Below are 15,488 nucleotides of genomic sequence, written 5' to 3' on the forward strand. Positions count from 1 at the left end.
GGCACTTTAGTTAAGAGGCTCATTACAGTGATCTTTGAAAACTGCACATCTGAAAACCATAAAACTATGACATTACACTCTATGTGACAACTCTAACGATCATGCGTCACGCGTACCTTCTGTTATCTTTATTAAAAAACATTTCAAACGGTGAAATACATATTAAAATGTGGCACGTAAATGAATGATGTAAATATACCCTACAGCAAGCGAACGCAGCACTACTGAACAAGGCCCAGAAGTCTGTGAGCAGTTTGTTTTCCTCACCCGGCTGCCGCGATTGGACGGCCCCGGGGTTCCGCCCACAAACACACAAGGTGGAGTTGGAAAAAGGAAAGAGAAAAAAAGAATGCCGATCAAATATGAAGCTGTCAAATAGCTACCGACAATTTCTAAAACGACCATTCCCTTCACAATGTACAGCCGAGATCCATATAGTGACACAACAGTGGGTGGACATTAAAAAAAATGTAACTTTTTTTTTTTTTTTTGTAATTAACCAAAACCAATATAAGTCCGTCTAACCATATATGGTTCGAAATCTTAGGTTAGTCAAATGATGCGAACTTTCGGTGTTGGAAGTCTGTTTCGGTTGTCCGATCAAAGTGTTGCAAACATCAGCAACGTAGCGGACATGATGGCCGGGGTTCGGTCCGGCTCGGTCGGTCGCCACCTCCAGATGTAAAAATGCGATGGCGGCAGACGGAAACGACGGCGGTGGCGTCGGTCCGACAACATGGAAGACGTCTCGGCGTCGCGAAACGGTTAGGGTGGGGAGTGGGAAGCTTGCTGCGCGTTGACTGGAGGGAGACGGCGAGTGCGATGGAGGCGGGGGAAGAATCATCTCTGCGGGGACTGGAGCCGAGGACCGACGGCGCAGTACTGGCGATCGTTCAACCCTCCCCTTCTTCCTCCACAACGACGCCGAGAAGCAGCTAGGTAAGCCGAAGCCGAGCCACCCCCCCACCCGCTCGGTTCGAAACGCGATACGATTGCGCCACACGAACGAGTGACTTAAATTCGCCAATTTGACCGTAAATGTTGCATTTTAATACGTGTGAAAAACGCGGCTCGGTCGACGGCCTCCCCTTTGTACTCAACCAACGACGCTGGGAACGGGACGGACGAGGTCGGCCATAGCCGTATTTCTTATCCTCTGCGGCTGGGAGGAGAGAGACTTGTGGAGGTAACTACATGTTAAAATGAAATTCAAGTGGTTGATTAGGACATTTCCTCCTCGTCGAATATTTATACATTTTTGGTTTTGGGGGGTAGCTCGCAGTTCTTTCCGCGCCGAGACCTCCATGCGGCAATTGGCAGAACAGCCAGCCGCCCCTCTCGGTTAGCCATCAGGGATCTTGGTTTAATATCTCGCCGCCCTTTCTCTCTCCATTCTCTCTACCCGACCAGCCACGGACTACCGACTACCGAACTCCTCGGTGAATCCGCCTTCCTCGTCGTCGCTTTTCGGCTCGACTAAAAGGAGCCCCGCGACGCCTCAGGGTTGAGTTTTGAGCCTCGTTGTCTTTTTTCTTCTTTCCCCGGCCGGCCATTTGGAGCTTGTGACGGTAGGTTTGCTCGGAAGCATGGCGGACATCGCCGCTTGTTTGTGGCGCCACGCAACCTTCGCGTCCTCCGACTTTTTGCACACTGTTAACCGAAAAACTGCTGTTTATCGATAGTTTAAGGAATTATGCCGGTTTTTTGTATCTTAAATTTTATGCCTTTTGTGGTTCATCTTTGTAGCTCCTCCAGCCTAACTACCACGACGTTCATAGCCGAACTATGTATAGGAGGAACTGCATACTGATTTAATATTGTTTCAAGATTTCTAAAAAAAAAAAAAAAAAAACGTGCTACAGGGATGTGCTTTTTGACGCTACTCCACAACAAGCGTTAAAGTGGGCACTCATAAATTATAGGCTGAATTCAATTCTCCCGAAAACACTAGCGTTAAAACGAAACGCTTTTATCGTCTCGAAAATGGCCCAAAAGCCGTTAGTTTTAATAGTTAATTCGGTACGGTGGTCAAATGTTCGAAAGGCTCTGGTTTCTAAAACGGTGGCCCGGTACCGAAAGGTTCGGTGTCGCTGGTTCGCCCCGCGGCTGGTGCTTATCGAGCTAACAGGTTAGCTGGACCCATCAAGGACACAACGAACAACGAGCATCCGCCATCATGGAAGCGCCGCTCGGCTACGCCTCACTGAAGAATGTACCGCGGTTTCGCTGTGGATTCTCGAATAAAACCACACACAAAAAAATAAAACTGTCTGCCACAACACACACACACAAAAATAGTTATCACACACACATTGTCAATCGTAAGCGAGAACGTGTCGCCATTCTTTCTGCTTCTAGTCAAGATTTGAGTGTGGCGCGGCGGAGCTAGATCCGTGGGTGATGAGGCTCATGTGGCGCAGTGATAGCCGCCATTGTGGCCCCGTTCGTCGGAGAGCGAAAGCAGAGCCCCCGTGGTCAGCTGGTCGCCTCCAGCTGCCTCTGCGTCCACTCGCTTCCTTCCTTCCTTTGTGGATCCACCCCAAACCCCTCGGCTCCCCCACTCGAAAATCCTCCATTAGTAAGCAGGCACAGGCGTAGAAAATGGTCGTTGTGTGTTAGGGAGAAGGTTTAGACGAAGGGAGGGGGAAAGACGTCGAAATTCCGTGTGGGTGAAAAGTAGCTAGACGGGGAGTGGGCGCTAAACCGTTGCTACTTGTTAGCCCTCCGCGCTGTTATTTGAGATTGGGAGCAGTCACAAGCTATCGCCTGTGTGTGTGCGTCCTCAACGCTGAGCGTAAACGTTTAAGGGGCGGCGTAATGAATGTAAGCCATTATGTCGACTTTCCCGTTGGAATGCCCATTCAGATGCCGTTCCTACTTTTTTTTTTTTTTTTTTGTCACTAAACGAACTTTAAACGCTTCCAATCATGCTGAGAATACTTTTTTTTTTTTTTTTAAATTCATGACTCATTTGGATAAAATTATTACAATTCATCATTAAAGTACAGTGAACCTTGGCTATTCCATGGTGTTAGTGACCAAAGTAATGGATGTCGCCCATAATGTTTACAATTGCTTATTTTTAATAGTTTAAACCCATACCTTAATATACCCAAAACTATGATCTTAAAACACGTTATCATTTAAAAGCCCTTAAAAATAAATCATTTACAGATTATTAGATAATTTTTACCTCAGTGATACATAGATACTCTCATTTTTAATAAATACAGTATGTAGCAAATGACTATCTTTAGTCTGGCTGACCAGCCTTTGACTTCTGCCACTGTCAAATGTCTATTCAAACTTTTTTTCAGCATCATTTTGAGAAATCACCCATTGTGCTGTCTCTGGCATCAACCCGTGCCCGTAAGACGGTTGTTCATTGTCAAGACAGAGAACGCAAGCTACTCTAACATGGCGCCTTAAGGTGTTTACACACTGTGCTTGGCTTTCGCTGTGGGGTAGGGTGCAGGGACTACGAAGGAATGGTGAAAGGCGAGTCTGCCCATATTTGGCATTGGTTGCTCAGCGACTGAACAGGAAGTAGCCCGGTGCCTTTTTCCACTGGTTTGGGCGTAAAGTAGGCCGCAGCTCAGCCATATGTATTTTTCACTGTTACAATGGATAGCACTGACTGCTTATAATAAGGACCAAGAAGAGATGTGATACAATTGAAGCATGTGTGGCTATGCTGTATTTTATTTCAATCTTAATTTTTTTAAATTAAAAAAATGCTTAAACCACAAGTTTCTATCACTTTCAACCAACCTGAAACATTCAAAATATGTGTCCCATCGATGTGCCTTCTTTACCATGTCACAGCACGACATTTGTCTTGTCCCAAAACTCGGGACACAAGGACACCGCAATAATTTGTTTCCCCATGCTGGTTTCACTGTACAGCTCCAATAAAATCTCTTGCTCTTGTGTCTTTGAAATCCCTTCACCACCATCTCTCCTATTCGATGTGCTAAGATATGACAGCGTGGTGAATTTGGGCGCGCCTACCATGCGCTTTTGCGTTGCAGCAGCACATTTACAATGAATGTGTTTATCAACAGCGTGCTGTCTTGTGGTTGGTGTGAAAAGGCCTTTAAAGGGAGCTGGGCATGGTATTAAAGAAATTTCACAAAAACACACTGATAGGGCGTAATAGGTGTTATGTTGTTAAGTTTGCGACTGGTGAATCAACTGTACTCATCAAAATACATTGTTATGGTTAATTTGAGTTGTTGTTTTTCCAGACTAAGAAAATAATAACCCACAAATGAATGGAGACATGGAGGCAACATCCCAACACCAAGGTAGCGTTCGGCTCCCCTCTAATCCCATTCGGAGTTATCAAGTATTACTCTATTGAAATGTTAATATGTACTGTATTTAACTTTGCGCTGAAGTGTGGGCGCAGGATGACCTCCTCCAGTTGCTGGAGTCCATGAAGTTGGCACTGCCGCAGAAGGACCTGACCAAGTACAAGACTTCAGAGTCCCACCTGGACTGGCAGAAGGTGGCCTTTAACTCCTACACGGCTGAGATGTGCAAGCTGAAGTGGCAGGAGGTCTCCAAAGAGGTGACACCACCAGGATTTATTTATATTTTGGAACAAAGACAGTCGTGTAACTTCAATGTGTGGTTTTGTCTGATTTCAAAACAGATCCGTAAATTCCGGACCCTCACAGAGCTGATATTTGATGCTCAGGACTACATCAAGAACCCATATAAAGGGAAGAAAATAAAGGTGAGCTAAGATAACTACTGTTGGCTTAGTTTTATAATTGGTATACAATACGCATAAATGAGTGGTTAATTGAACTTCTGTTGGCTTAGTTTTATAATTGGTATACAGTACGCATAAATTAGTGGTTAATTGAGCGCACTGGTAATACAAGCAGCACCCACTTAAAAAAAAAAAGCTTTTTTTCCACCACATACACTTTACACATTACAAATATGAGAGAACGCAAAAACTGTCAACCTTATTGTAGGACATGGCATTTTTGTAGGCATTACGTTGAGTTTTTGGCATAGCAGAGCTAAATATTGAGCTGAATGCTTTAATGTGTGTGGATTTGATTTGGAAAAGGTGGACAGTTAACATTTCAACATGAAGCTCATTGAAAAATTCGTGAGCAGTAAACAATTTTGTTGAGTTGAAGGAGAAGTAAGACGCAAAAGTGATGCTTTGGGATCGTGAAAATTCACAAATAAGCTGCATCAAAATTGGCGGTTTATAGTCCGAACTGTGAACTTTACGCTACTCAAAACCTTCTTCTCTGTATGAATGTGACAGAAACATCCAGATTTCCCCAAGAAGCCCCTGACGCCCTATTTCCGCTTCTTCATGGAGAAGCGGGCCAAGTACGCAAAGTTGCATCCAGAAATGAGTAACTTGGATCTGACCAAGATCTTGTCCAAGAAGTACCGCGAACTGCCGGACAAAAAAAAGGTAAAAGTCAGAGGCATTTCGGGAATGGGTTGAAAAAGAAAATCAGCTTCTGAAATTGTTTTTTCACCTTGTAGAAAAAATATGTGGAGGACTTCTTAAGGGACAAAGAGGTGTTTGTGCACAGCATGATGAGGTTCAGGTGAGATCATATATTAGGACACTGGTGTCAAACTCAAGGCCCGGGAGCACGCTCCACATAATTTTATGTGCCCCATGAAAGCAAATCATTCGCGTCAGACTTTCATGATTGTTGCTGAAATCTGTACTAAAATAACATAACAATAACATAATCGCCATATGTTTTTTTAAAAAAAACATTAAAGAATGTTGAGACATAGCAAGCATTTTTTGTTTTGTTTTGTTACCAAACGCCTTTTTTGACAGTAACTTGATTGGAATGGGAGGGTTTAACAGTAACTCTTGTTTAACATTAATGGTCGCCGGAATCCAACGCCCTCCTTCGGCATTATCTTGTGTATTTCGTGTGGACAAACTGCACGTTCAACATTTAACGAGGGTCAACGGGAAAAGCTCGATGCGCCCTAAACCGGACGTTGTGTCATAGAAAGAGACCAGAGATAAATGAACTAATGATGTGTAAAATTACACATCATTAACTGTATCCTGTTTATCCCACTCTAATAGTAGCTATACATATAATTTGTAATATTTTAATTATATTTTATTTTCATTGTTTCACTTTTGTCCTTTTCAATGTGACTCAGCAGCGGTGGAGTGGTGCCCTAGCGCCTTATATTGCCTAGCCGCCAATGAAACAGTTACAGTGCTGTGAAAAGTATTGGGCCCCTTCTCAAATTCTTATATTTTTGCATAGTTTCCGAAGTCTGTTTAAGATCATCAAACAAATGTAAATATCAGACATTCTGTATAACGCAAGTGAACTCAAAATGCTCTTTTTAAATGTTCTTTTCATTTATTGGGGGGGGGACTATTAAAAGTTACCTGGCCTTGTGTGACAAAGGTAATTCCCCCCTTGTTAAACCATTAATTAATTGTGGCTAATCACAATTTTTAGTTAATTTTCACTGGTCAAAGCCTAATTACCTCCAGGCCTGTTCAATCAAGAAATCACTCAAACACAGACAAAAGATCTAAAAAAGTTCCAACAAAATGACACGATCCAAAGAAATTCAAGAACGGTCGAGAAATAAAGTAATGTCTGACATCTGTCAGTCTGGAAAGGGTTACAAAAGCCATTTCTAAAGCTTTAGGATTCCAGCGAACCATAGGATGAGCCATTATCCTCAGATCGAGAAAACATGGAACAGTGGTGAACCTTCCCAGGAGTCGCTGGCCTACAAAGATTACCCCAAGAGAACACCAATGACTAATCCAGGAGGCCACAAAGAACTGCAGGCCTCTTGACACAACAATATGGAAGAGACTGGGCAAAAATGGTATCCATGGCAGAGTTCTAATGCGAAAACCAACTCTAACCAAAAAGAACATAAAAGGCTCGTCTTACTTTTGCAAAAGAAATATTTGAATGATTCCCGAGAGTTTTGGGTGAATATTATACGGACTGACGAGATGAAAGTTGAGCTTTTGGGAAGGTGTGTTTCTCGTTACATCTTGCGTAAATGTAGCACAGCAAGAACATCATACCAACAGTCAAACATGATGGTGGTAGTGTTGATGGTCTTTGGCTGCTTCCTCCTTAAGGACATGGACAACTTACTGTGATTGATAGAATCATGAATTCTGCTCTTTAACAGAAAATCCTGAAGGAGAATGTTCAGCCATCAGTTTGTGACCTCAAGCTGGAGTGCACTTGGGTTCTGCAGTAGGATAATGATCCAAAACACACCAGCAAGTCAACTTCTGAATTGCTTTAAAAAAAAAATGACGGTTTTGGAGTGGCATAGTCCAAGTCCAGACTTAAATCCAATTGAAATGCAGTGACAGGACCTTAAAAAGGCTGTTCATGCTCGAAAACCCTCAATTTTTGCTGAATTCAAACAATTCTACAAGGAAGAGTAGGCCAAAATATCTCCACAGAGATGTGAAAGACTCATTGCCAGTTATAGAAAACCCTTGATTTCCGTTGTTGCTGCTAAGGATGCCCCAAACAGTTGTTAGGTTTAGGGGGCCATTACCTTTTCACACAGGGCCAGGTAACTTTCAATAGTTTTTTTCCCCTTTAATAAATGAAATCTCAATTTAAAACCAGTATTTTAAGTTCACTTGGGTTATATTTATCTGATATTTACATTTGATGATCTTAAACATTAAAGTGGGGAAACAGCAAAAATACAAGAATTTGAGAAGGGGGCCGATACTTTTTCACGGGACTGTATATGGATTTGCAGTCATAACGACGCTCTGAGGGAAACTGTGCCAACAATGTGGCCCATGACAAAAATGAGCTTGACATCCCTGTATTAGGAGCTTGTATTTTGCTGCCTACCATGGACACAAAACTCATAGTGTTAACTTATTTTAGGGAAGAACACCCGGATCTTATGGAGAGCATGACCAAAAAAGGCTCAAATGTTCCAGAGAAGGCCAAAACGCCCCAGCAGCTGTGGTACAACCACGAAAAGAAGGCTTTTCTCAAAGGCCACCCAGACGTGAGTTGTTTATTCTTGGTTGTCCGGTCGCTTCATCTCATCGGTGGTTCTTCTCCAGGCCACCACCAAGGACATCAAGGACTGCCTCGGCAAGCAATGGACGCAGTTGTCGGACAAGAAAAGACTCAAGTGGATCGCCAAGTCCCTGGAACAGCAGAAGCAGTACGAGGTGAGCAGGAAGACTGGGCGCGGCACACAGTATGCAGCATATCGTACATCGTCTTGTCTAATAAACACAAGGTAACAGTGCAGCATCTCGAGTCGTCTTTTAATTTTGGGAAAATTAGGTGTTCAAAAGTGTAATTTGTATTATTCCTGGATTCAGCAAGCAGCATATCATGCAGTCTTGATCAAAGAAGCAAAATACCAAGCAATTTGAACTGATTTTGGGTTCAATGGTGTCATTTGTTTCCCCCCCCAGTCTGCCTTAAGCAAGGAACATAATTGATTTATGCAAAATTGGGATTCATTGTCTTAAGTGGAGCAAGCAGCATATCATGAACCGCCTTGACTAAATAAGCAGAAGAATTCTGGATTTGGGCGAATTTAGTTTTCACTGGTGTCACATTTTCATCCTGAGTGGCAAACCAGTTGGGTAAAAATTATGTGGCTGCTGGTGGGAAAGAAATGTAGTCAATTCATCAAAGCGTAGCACCACAGTCCACAACCGTTTTACCAAGTCAGCCGCATCCCTAATCAATCGCAAGTGTGGCTTTTATATTTACAGGAAACAATGCGCCAGTACATCCAACAACATCCCGAGATGAACCTGACGCAGGGTGACATTGTCAGGTCCACGCTTACCAAAGCCGAGAGGCACCTGAAAGACAAATCTGACGGGCGTCCTGACAAATCTCCGCCGTGAGTCACTGCCCCCCCCGCCACCTTCCCACACACCACACTACAGAAAGAGGGTACTTATAATTTTCTTTCTTCCAGGAACGGTTACTCCATGTTCTGCGCTGAGCTGATGTCCAGCATGAAGGACGTGCCCAGCACAGAGCGCATGGTGATGTGCAGCCAGCGCTGGAAGCTGCTCAAGCAAAACGAGAAGGATGCATACCAGAAGCGCTGCGAGCAGGTGACGCAATATGGCCGCCTCGGACTATATCACTTCCCTTCACTTTGCTCTGAACGAATCTCTTTTTTTTTTTTTTTTTTTTTAAATCTCTGCAGAGGAAGAAGGAGTATGAAATTGAGATGAACAGATTCCTCAGCGTAAGTTCCTTTCATATTATGTCAACAAATATGAACATACAATAGGTCTCCGTAAGTGGAAACCGCCATCATCCATCCCAAGTTTATCATCTCCTCACCGGGCATCTGAAATACAGTTTGATCAACCTTGAAAACTTTAACAAAAAATAATTTACTATTTGCTCTGAAAATCTTAATTTCGTAATTAGCGTTTAGCATTTTATTGTGAGTAACAGGAGGGTATTAAAAAAATGGACTAATCTCAACCATCGTATTCTTTTCTTATGTCATTTTGTAGACTTGTACATTACGTCATATTTTTGTGCTCAACTAACATTAGCTTTACGAGCAAAATACACTTGTCGAAACAGACGTAAAATATGAATTCAATGTTTCATTGTTATTAGTATAGGTTATGTGTTTTCATCAGCAAAAATAAAAAAAAATTGCCAAAACAAATGCCAACTGACTGGGTGAGATGTAGGGCACACCCTGGACTGATCGCCAGCCAATCGCAGGGCACACATAGACAAACCAGCATTCATACCTAACGACAATTTTGAGCCTTAAATTAACTCAACATGCATCTTCCTTAATTATAGTTTATATAATTTTAATATTTGTCAAGCGTAGTTTCCTTTCCTCCGTTTACCATTCACTGTGACTTTTCCCAGAAATGACTTTCTTCTGCCTTCTGACTGATGAAAACTGTCTTCCGTTTAAAGTGGTTACAGTGCCTTGGCGGCATGCATTTGACTCTCTCAAAATGTGCTTTCATGGTGGACTAAGATTTGAATGATGTAAACTGGGCTTTTATTTTCTTCCCTCTCCAGAGTTTGTCTGAGGCGGAGCAGCAGAGAGTCCTGTCCGAGGAGAAGGTGGGCTTTAAGAGGGGCAACGTGGCCAACAGCCCCGCGTCCAAAAAGAAGAACTCCAAAGCTAAGGTACGGAGACCGTAGGCATCATGGATTTTTTTTTTCTCCCCACGTATTTTTGAGTAGTGAACGCATTTTCTGACGTTTTCCTCCTGATCTGCAGGCCAACCCGGAGAAACCCAAGCGGCCCATCTCGGCCATGTTCATTTTCTCTGAGGAGAAGCGTCCCAAGCTGCACCAGGAGCGTCCGGATCTCTCCGACAGTGAGCTTACGCGGATGCTGGCGCGCATGTGGAACGAGCTGCCGGACAAGAAGAAGGTAGGACTTGACAAAGGGTGCTAAAAGTGGTTTTATTTATATACTTGGGCCTGAGCCACGTCTTTATTTTGAACACAGGAAAAGTACAAACGACTGGAGGCGGTCCTGAAGGCCGAGTCAGAGAAGAAGGAGGACCGCAGTCTGCCCGACCCGCCCAAGACTGCGCAGGACATCTGGCAGCACAGTGTCATCGGAGACTACCTGGCCAAATTTAAGGTGGGTGCTCACTAGATTCAATGTTAGGCACACCTGCACACGAACAGGCAGATCTTTTAAAAAGGTTTAATTTTACAAAATGAAGGCCTTTGTTATCGTTAAAAAAAATGCATTGTAATTCTGAAATCTGGTCTTAAAAATGCCACGGAAAAGCTTAGTGTATATAGAAAAAAATATTTTTTTAATTAAAAAATACAATTAGTTAAGTAACTGAAAATATAATGCAATTAAATAAATGTCAAAAATCATTAAAAGGTAGTAAATTGACTTGTTGTCCTTGAGGGATTCAAATTAGAACAAGTTAGATAATTTTATGAACTATAATAACACAATTACAATAATTAAATATTAGATTAAATTAATTCAACATTTTATTGAACTAAATAGTTCAACTTGAATTTAAATTAATTTCAAGTTAGCAAATTGACTTAAAACAAAAATGAACGAAATTAATCAAATTAAATAATGAATGACACATTTGCTTCCATTCAATTGTTAAATCAATTAAATAAATTAATAAAACATAAATGGAAATTGCAAAAATTTTTAGTTTTTTTTCATTTTTAAGATTGATGAAAGAAATGGTATATTTTTTAAAATGTATTTAATTTTTAAAATGTAATAATACTACTACTCATTTATTACACTTATTTTCATTAAAAATGGCCTAAATGAAAATTTCTGAAATTATTAATTTGATATTAAAAGCTAATACAACCAAAATATAGGAAGTGCCCCTTAGTATGAGGAATTAACATATTTTAGCATTTTTTTAAAAACAAATTTAATTTCTGCTACAGCTCTTCTATTGGATTAGTTTGTGTGGGTGAGGCTAAAATTGAGTATGGGTATGCGTTGCAGAACGACCGTCCCAAGGCTCAGAAGGCGATGGAGGCTACATGGAGCACCATGGAGAAGAAGGAAAAGATCATGTGGATTAAAAAGGCAGCAGAAGACCAGAAAAGATATGAGGTGAGACGGCGGTGCGCTGACCTCAGCCTGGTCGCAGCTTCTGATGCGACGGCGGCTCACCACCATTTTGTCTGTGGTCCACAGAGAGACCTGTGCGAAATGCGTTCGCCCGTCGCCACCGCCGTGGCCTCAGGGAAGAAGATGAAGTTCGAGGGTGAACCCAAGAAGCCCCCATCGTGAGTTCCAATCACAATTTGTAGAGTGTTTCTGTTTGCTTGAACTGACATCCTGCTTTGCTTCAGAAACGGGTACCAGAAGTTCTCTCAGGAGATGCTGTCCAACGGCGAGCTCAACCACCTGCCCATGAAGGAGAGGATGACGGAGATCGGCAGCCGCTGGCAGAGGCTGCCTCTTAAGGACAAGGACCGCTACAAAAAGATTGCTGAAGAGTTGCAGAGGCAGTACAAAGTGCTGCTTGAGCAATGGCTGGCTGTGAGTGCTCTCCATACACTACACCAACTGCTGCTGCTCTTCCTAAAAAAAATAATTCTTATATATATTGTGTTCTAAAACTCCTTCTCTTCTCTCAGAGTGTATCTTCTCAAGTCAGGAACTCCTACAAAGAGTACAACTCTCAGGTGAGTTGTGAATTGTCAACTGCAACAGAAAATGAAAGATTTGTGCTTTATTTTGTGGTAACTTTATTCAAATGTGTGTTCACTCGATCTTCCAGAAGAGGAAAACCCCAGTGAAATCAGGAGGCCCCAAGGCAAAAGTCAAGAAATCCGTAAGTTAGCTGAAGTTATTTGCAACCATAAGAATCAGATATAACTGACACAGGCAATATTCAGGCTCCGCCGTAAAAAGATGCAGATGGTACCGTTGGAAAGCTAACCCATTATTTCCACCTCCAAAGGTCCATGGCTCTCCGGACAGCCATAATTCGGAATCTGACACTTCCCAATGCCATACAGGGTTGCCATTGATACCAGAATATGTTGGAATAAAAGTTACATTTGTCACTGTACTTTAAGATGTAACAATCAGAGGCAAACTGAAACAGCCAAAGGCTCCCCTATGTCGTAGTTGGGCACGGGTGATCCAGTTGGTAAGCGAGCCCCTAAAAATCTGGCCATCATACTTTCATTCCTAGCCTGTATGATTTGACATTGCGTGTTTCTGTTCAAAAGTTTTTCCAAACATAATGATCCGTGGATCTCCATAACAGCCATTAGATCGTGACTTCTCTGTCGGAGAAGGTCGTGGGGTGGTACCGCTGGCGAGTTCACCACGAGAAATGTGGGAAGAAGTTAAATTTGTCCTTGTATGACTTTCCGTTCATAAATTATATCCAACTGTAACAATCCGTAAAGCAGTGTAACAGCCAATATACGTAGTCAGACACAACACTCGATGTTGTAGGACACAGATGGCACCATGGGAAAGCTCACCCCTGAGTACAGGTTGAATTTGTCACTGTACGACTTTCCATTCAAAAGCTATTTCCAACAGTACCGATCCGTGCAGCATCCAAACTCTGAGACTTCCTGGCATTGTAGAATATTTTCATTGGTGCAGTTCGAAAGTCAAAGTTAAGTTCGTAGTCTTTCTGTTCCAAAATTATTTTCAGATCCATGGAGCACCGAAATAGCCATAATCCTAATTTAGAGACTCCCCTAATGTCGTAGAAGATGGCCAGTGGTACCGTTGGAATAGCTCACCCCTAAAAATGTTGGGATAAAAGTAAAATTCTTCTCTTTATAACTTTCTGTTTAAAATTTATTTCCAACTGAAACAAACTGTGCGCAACCAAAATGGCCAGAATCCTTAAAAGTTATTTCCAACTAACGATCACTGGATCTCCAGAACAGCCAAACTTGCTAACCCCTAAAAATGTGGGGCGGCTTTCTGTTCAAAAGTTATTTCCAACCGTGACGGTCCATCAACTTTGGAAATGGCTAGCAATAGGTTCACTGTTTGGCTTCCCACAGGACACTGACGAGGATGACGACGATGATGATGACGACGACGATGATGACGACGACGATGAAAAGGACAGGGCTTCCTCTGAAGCGGCCTCTTCCAGTGAAGATGATGACGTAAGTTGCGTTACCGGGAATTAGTCGGTCACTGTACGATAAAGCAAAATTGCCAACGAAATAGCAAAGCGTGGCGTTAATCCTGTAGATTAGTCTCATGAGATTTGATGCCTTTTTGTTTAACCTCCAAATGATGTCACTTTCAACCACTACTAAAAGTGGAGACATCACCGAAACCTCTGTGGGACATTTGACTATCAAAAAATAAAATAAAATTGCTGTTGTTTGTGTTGAAGAAGGACGATGATGAGGACGATGTGGACGACAAGGAGAACAAGTCCGAAGACAGCAGCAGCGAGTCCAACTCGGACGGCTCGTCAGACTCGGACTCTGACTGAGGGACGGTGGCGGCTGCGAGGGGGAGCGGGGGGCGTGACCGCCGTAACGGCAAGACAGACCAAGCTGAGCCACGGGGGTTCATTCAGGAGGGGGGAGCTCTGCCACTGTGCCAACCCCTGCCAACACCTCCTCAATTTCACCCCCCCCACTTTTGTTGTTGTTCTCTTCAGCCCCTCGCTGAGTTTTAGTTGGACTCGCATCCCACTGGTTTGGCGATGTTCCGAACTGGCGCACGCTTTATTTTTATTTTTTTTTAGTTTTAATACAATGTTGCCCGTTTTATTTGATTGTTCCGCAGGGACGAGCCAGGCTTCTTACAGCCAAAGAACACAACGACCGGGTGGGACACTCTTAAGCAGGAAGAAGGGGTGGGAAGGATGCGAGGGTGTTTGTACTGGAAAAATTGCACTCTTAAGAATGTTTCCTTGTTCATACTTTTTTTCCCTCTTCTCTTTCTCTGCTTCTGATTTTATTCCGTTCAGTTCTTAAAGAGGTGGTATTTTTTCAGATATTAAAAAAAAAACAAGAAGCCATGATGAATGTTTTTTTTGTTGTTGTTGTTATTGTCATTGGTCTGGGACGTCATTTAAAATGCTGCAGTGCACATATGTTTTGAACCCCCCTTTTTTTTTCTTATTTTTTTTTTTTATCAGATTCGGCAATTGATTGGGCACCATTTTATGACTTGAAACAGAGTTCCGTAGTTGCAACACTTGACATCGCGCCTCCTCACAAATAGACATTTACGTGCAGTGTGTTACATTTGTAAACAAAGAAAAAAATATTCATGGGAGGGTGTTTAAATGCTTTTTTTAAAAGAGGCACTGCACATTTTATTTGAGGTTCGTTGTTCATTTTCTGTCCAAACAACAAATAAACCAGTTTGTTGTGCAACACTCATGATGTTCCCTCCACAATTGTTTTATTAAAAAAAATATATTTTATTGGCTCATTATAATGGTATTTGATGCTTGTGACCTTCCCTAAAATCTGCACTTATTAGTAGATGATGACACAAACTACATAATGAATGTACATATGAGACATTTTTGCTTGGTGATGACACACGCCATGACTGACATTAGTTACAATATTCTGTTTGTGAGGGATTGACTTGTGACTGAAGCAAAGTAAGAAGGGAGGGAAAAGCTTGTATTATTCTTGTAAATATTTAATTTTTTATGGAGTGTTTTTGTTTTCCTCCCTGTCGCTTGGTTGTTTTGTTTTACTTTAGAGGGAGAGATGTTTAAAAGAGCAAAAAAAAAAAAAAAAAAAAAAAGCTTTACAAGTTTGTACTGCTGAACATTTGAGAAACAATGATATTGATGTTTTCTATAGCGGAGGGTGTTATTAAGATGATGTCCTTGTAGTTCCAAGTATTTGGGCAAATAAACAATCTTGAACAATTGTTGTCTTTTGAGTATGAGGGAGTATTACTAAAGATGATATTTTAAAAAAAGCAATATGAGAATAAAGCCATTTTAGTAAAAA

The 15,488-nt window shown here is 42.1% G+C and overlaps 1 protein-coding gene across 6 annotated transcripts; it reads left to right on the forward strand.

Annotated features, from left to right (window-relative positions):
- Positions 1 to 544: 544 nt before the first annotated feature.
- ubtf (upstream binding transcription factor) lies at positions 545 to 15,405 on the forward strand. Of its 6 annotated transcripts, none has more exons than XM_061700255.1 (21): positions 547 to 939; positions 4,248 to 4,307; positions 4,401 to 4,573; positions 4,658 to 4,741; positions 5,294 to 5,449; positions 5,524 to 5,588; positions 7,914 to 8,040; positions 8,099 to 8,209; positions 8,768 to 8,901; positions 8,980 to 9,121; positions 9,217 to 9,258; positions 10,071 to 10,181; positions 10,276 to 10,431; positions 10,510 to 10,647; positions 11,509 to 11,619; positions 11,704 to 11,795; positions 11,862 to 12,051; positions 12,150 to 12,197; positions 12,293 to 12,346; positions 13,551 to 13,658; positions 13,898 to 15,405. In XM_061700255.1, exons 2-21 carry the CDS (start codon positions 4,271 to 4,273, stop codon positions 13,994 to 13,996), a joined length of 2,178 nt encoding a protein of 725 aa, XP_061556239.1. In that variant the 5' UTR covers positions 547 to 939; positions 4,248 to 4,270; the 3' UTR covers positions 13,997 to 15,405. The 6 variants fall into 6 exon arrangements, with proteins under 6 accessions (XP_061556237.1, XP_061556233.1, XP_061556239.1 ...); XM_061700254.1 differs by having other exon boundaries at positions 548 to 939; positions 13,895 to 15,405; XM_061700251.1 differs by lacking the exon at positions 547 to 939 and adding exons at positions 946 to 1,186; positions 1,411 to 1,568 and having other exon boundaries at positions 11,509 to 11,795; positions 13,895 to 15,405.
- The last annotated feature ends 83 nt before the right edge of the window (positions 15,406 to 15,488 follow it).

Source organism: Phycodurus eques, chromosome 16, assembly GCF_024500275.1.
Source record: "Phycodurus eques isolate BA_2022a chromosome 16, UOR_Pequ_1.1, whole genome shotgun sequence".
Classification (NCBI taxonomy): domain Eukaryota; kingdom Metazoa; phylum Chordata; class Actinopteri; order Syngnathiformes; family Syngnathidae; genus Phycodurus; species Phycodurus eques.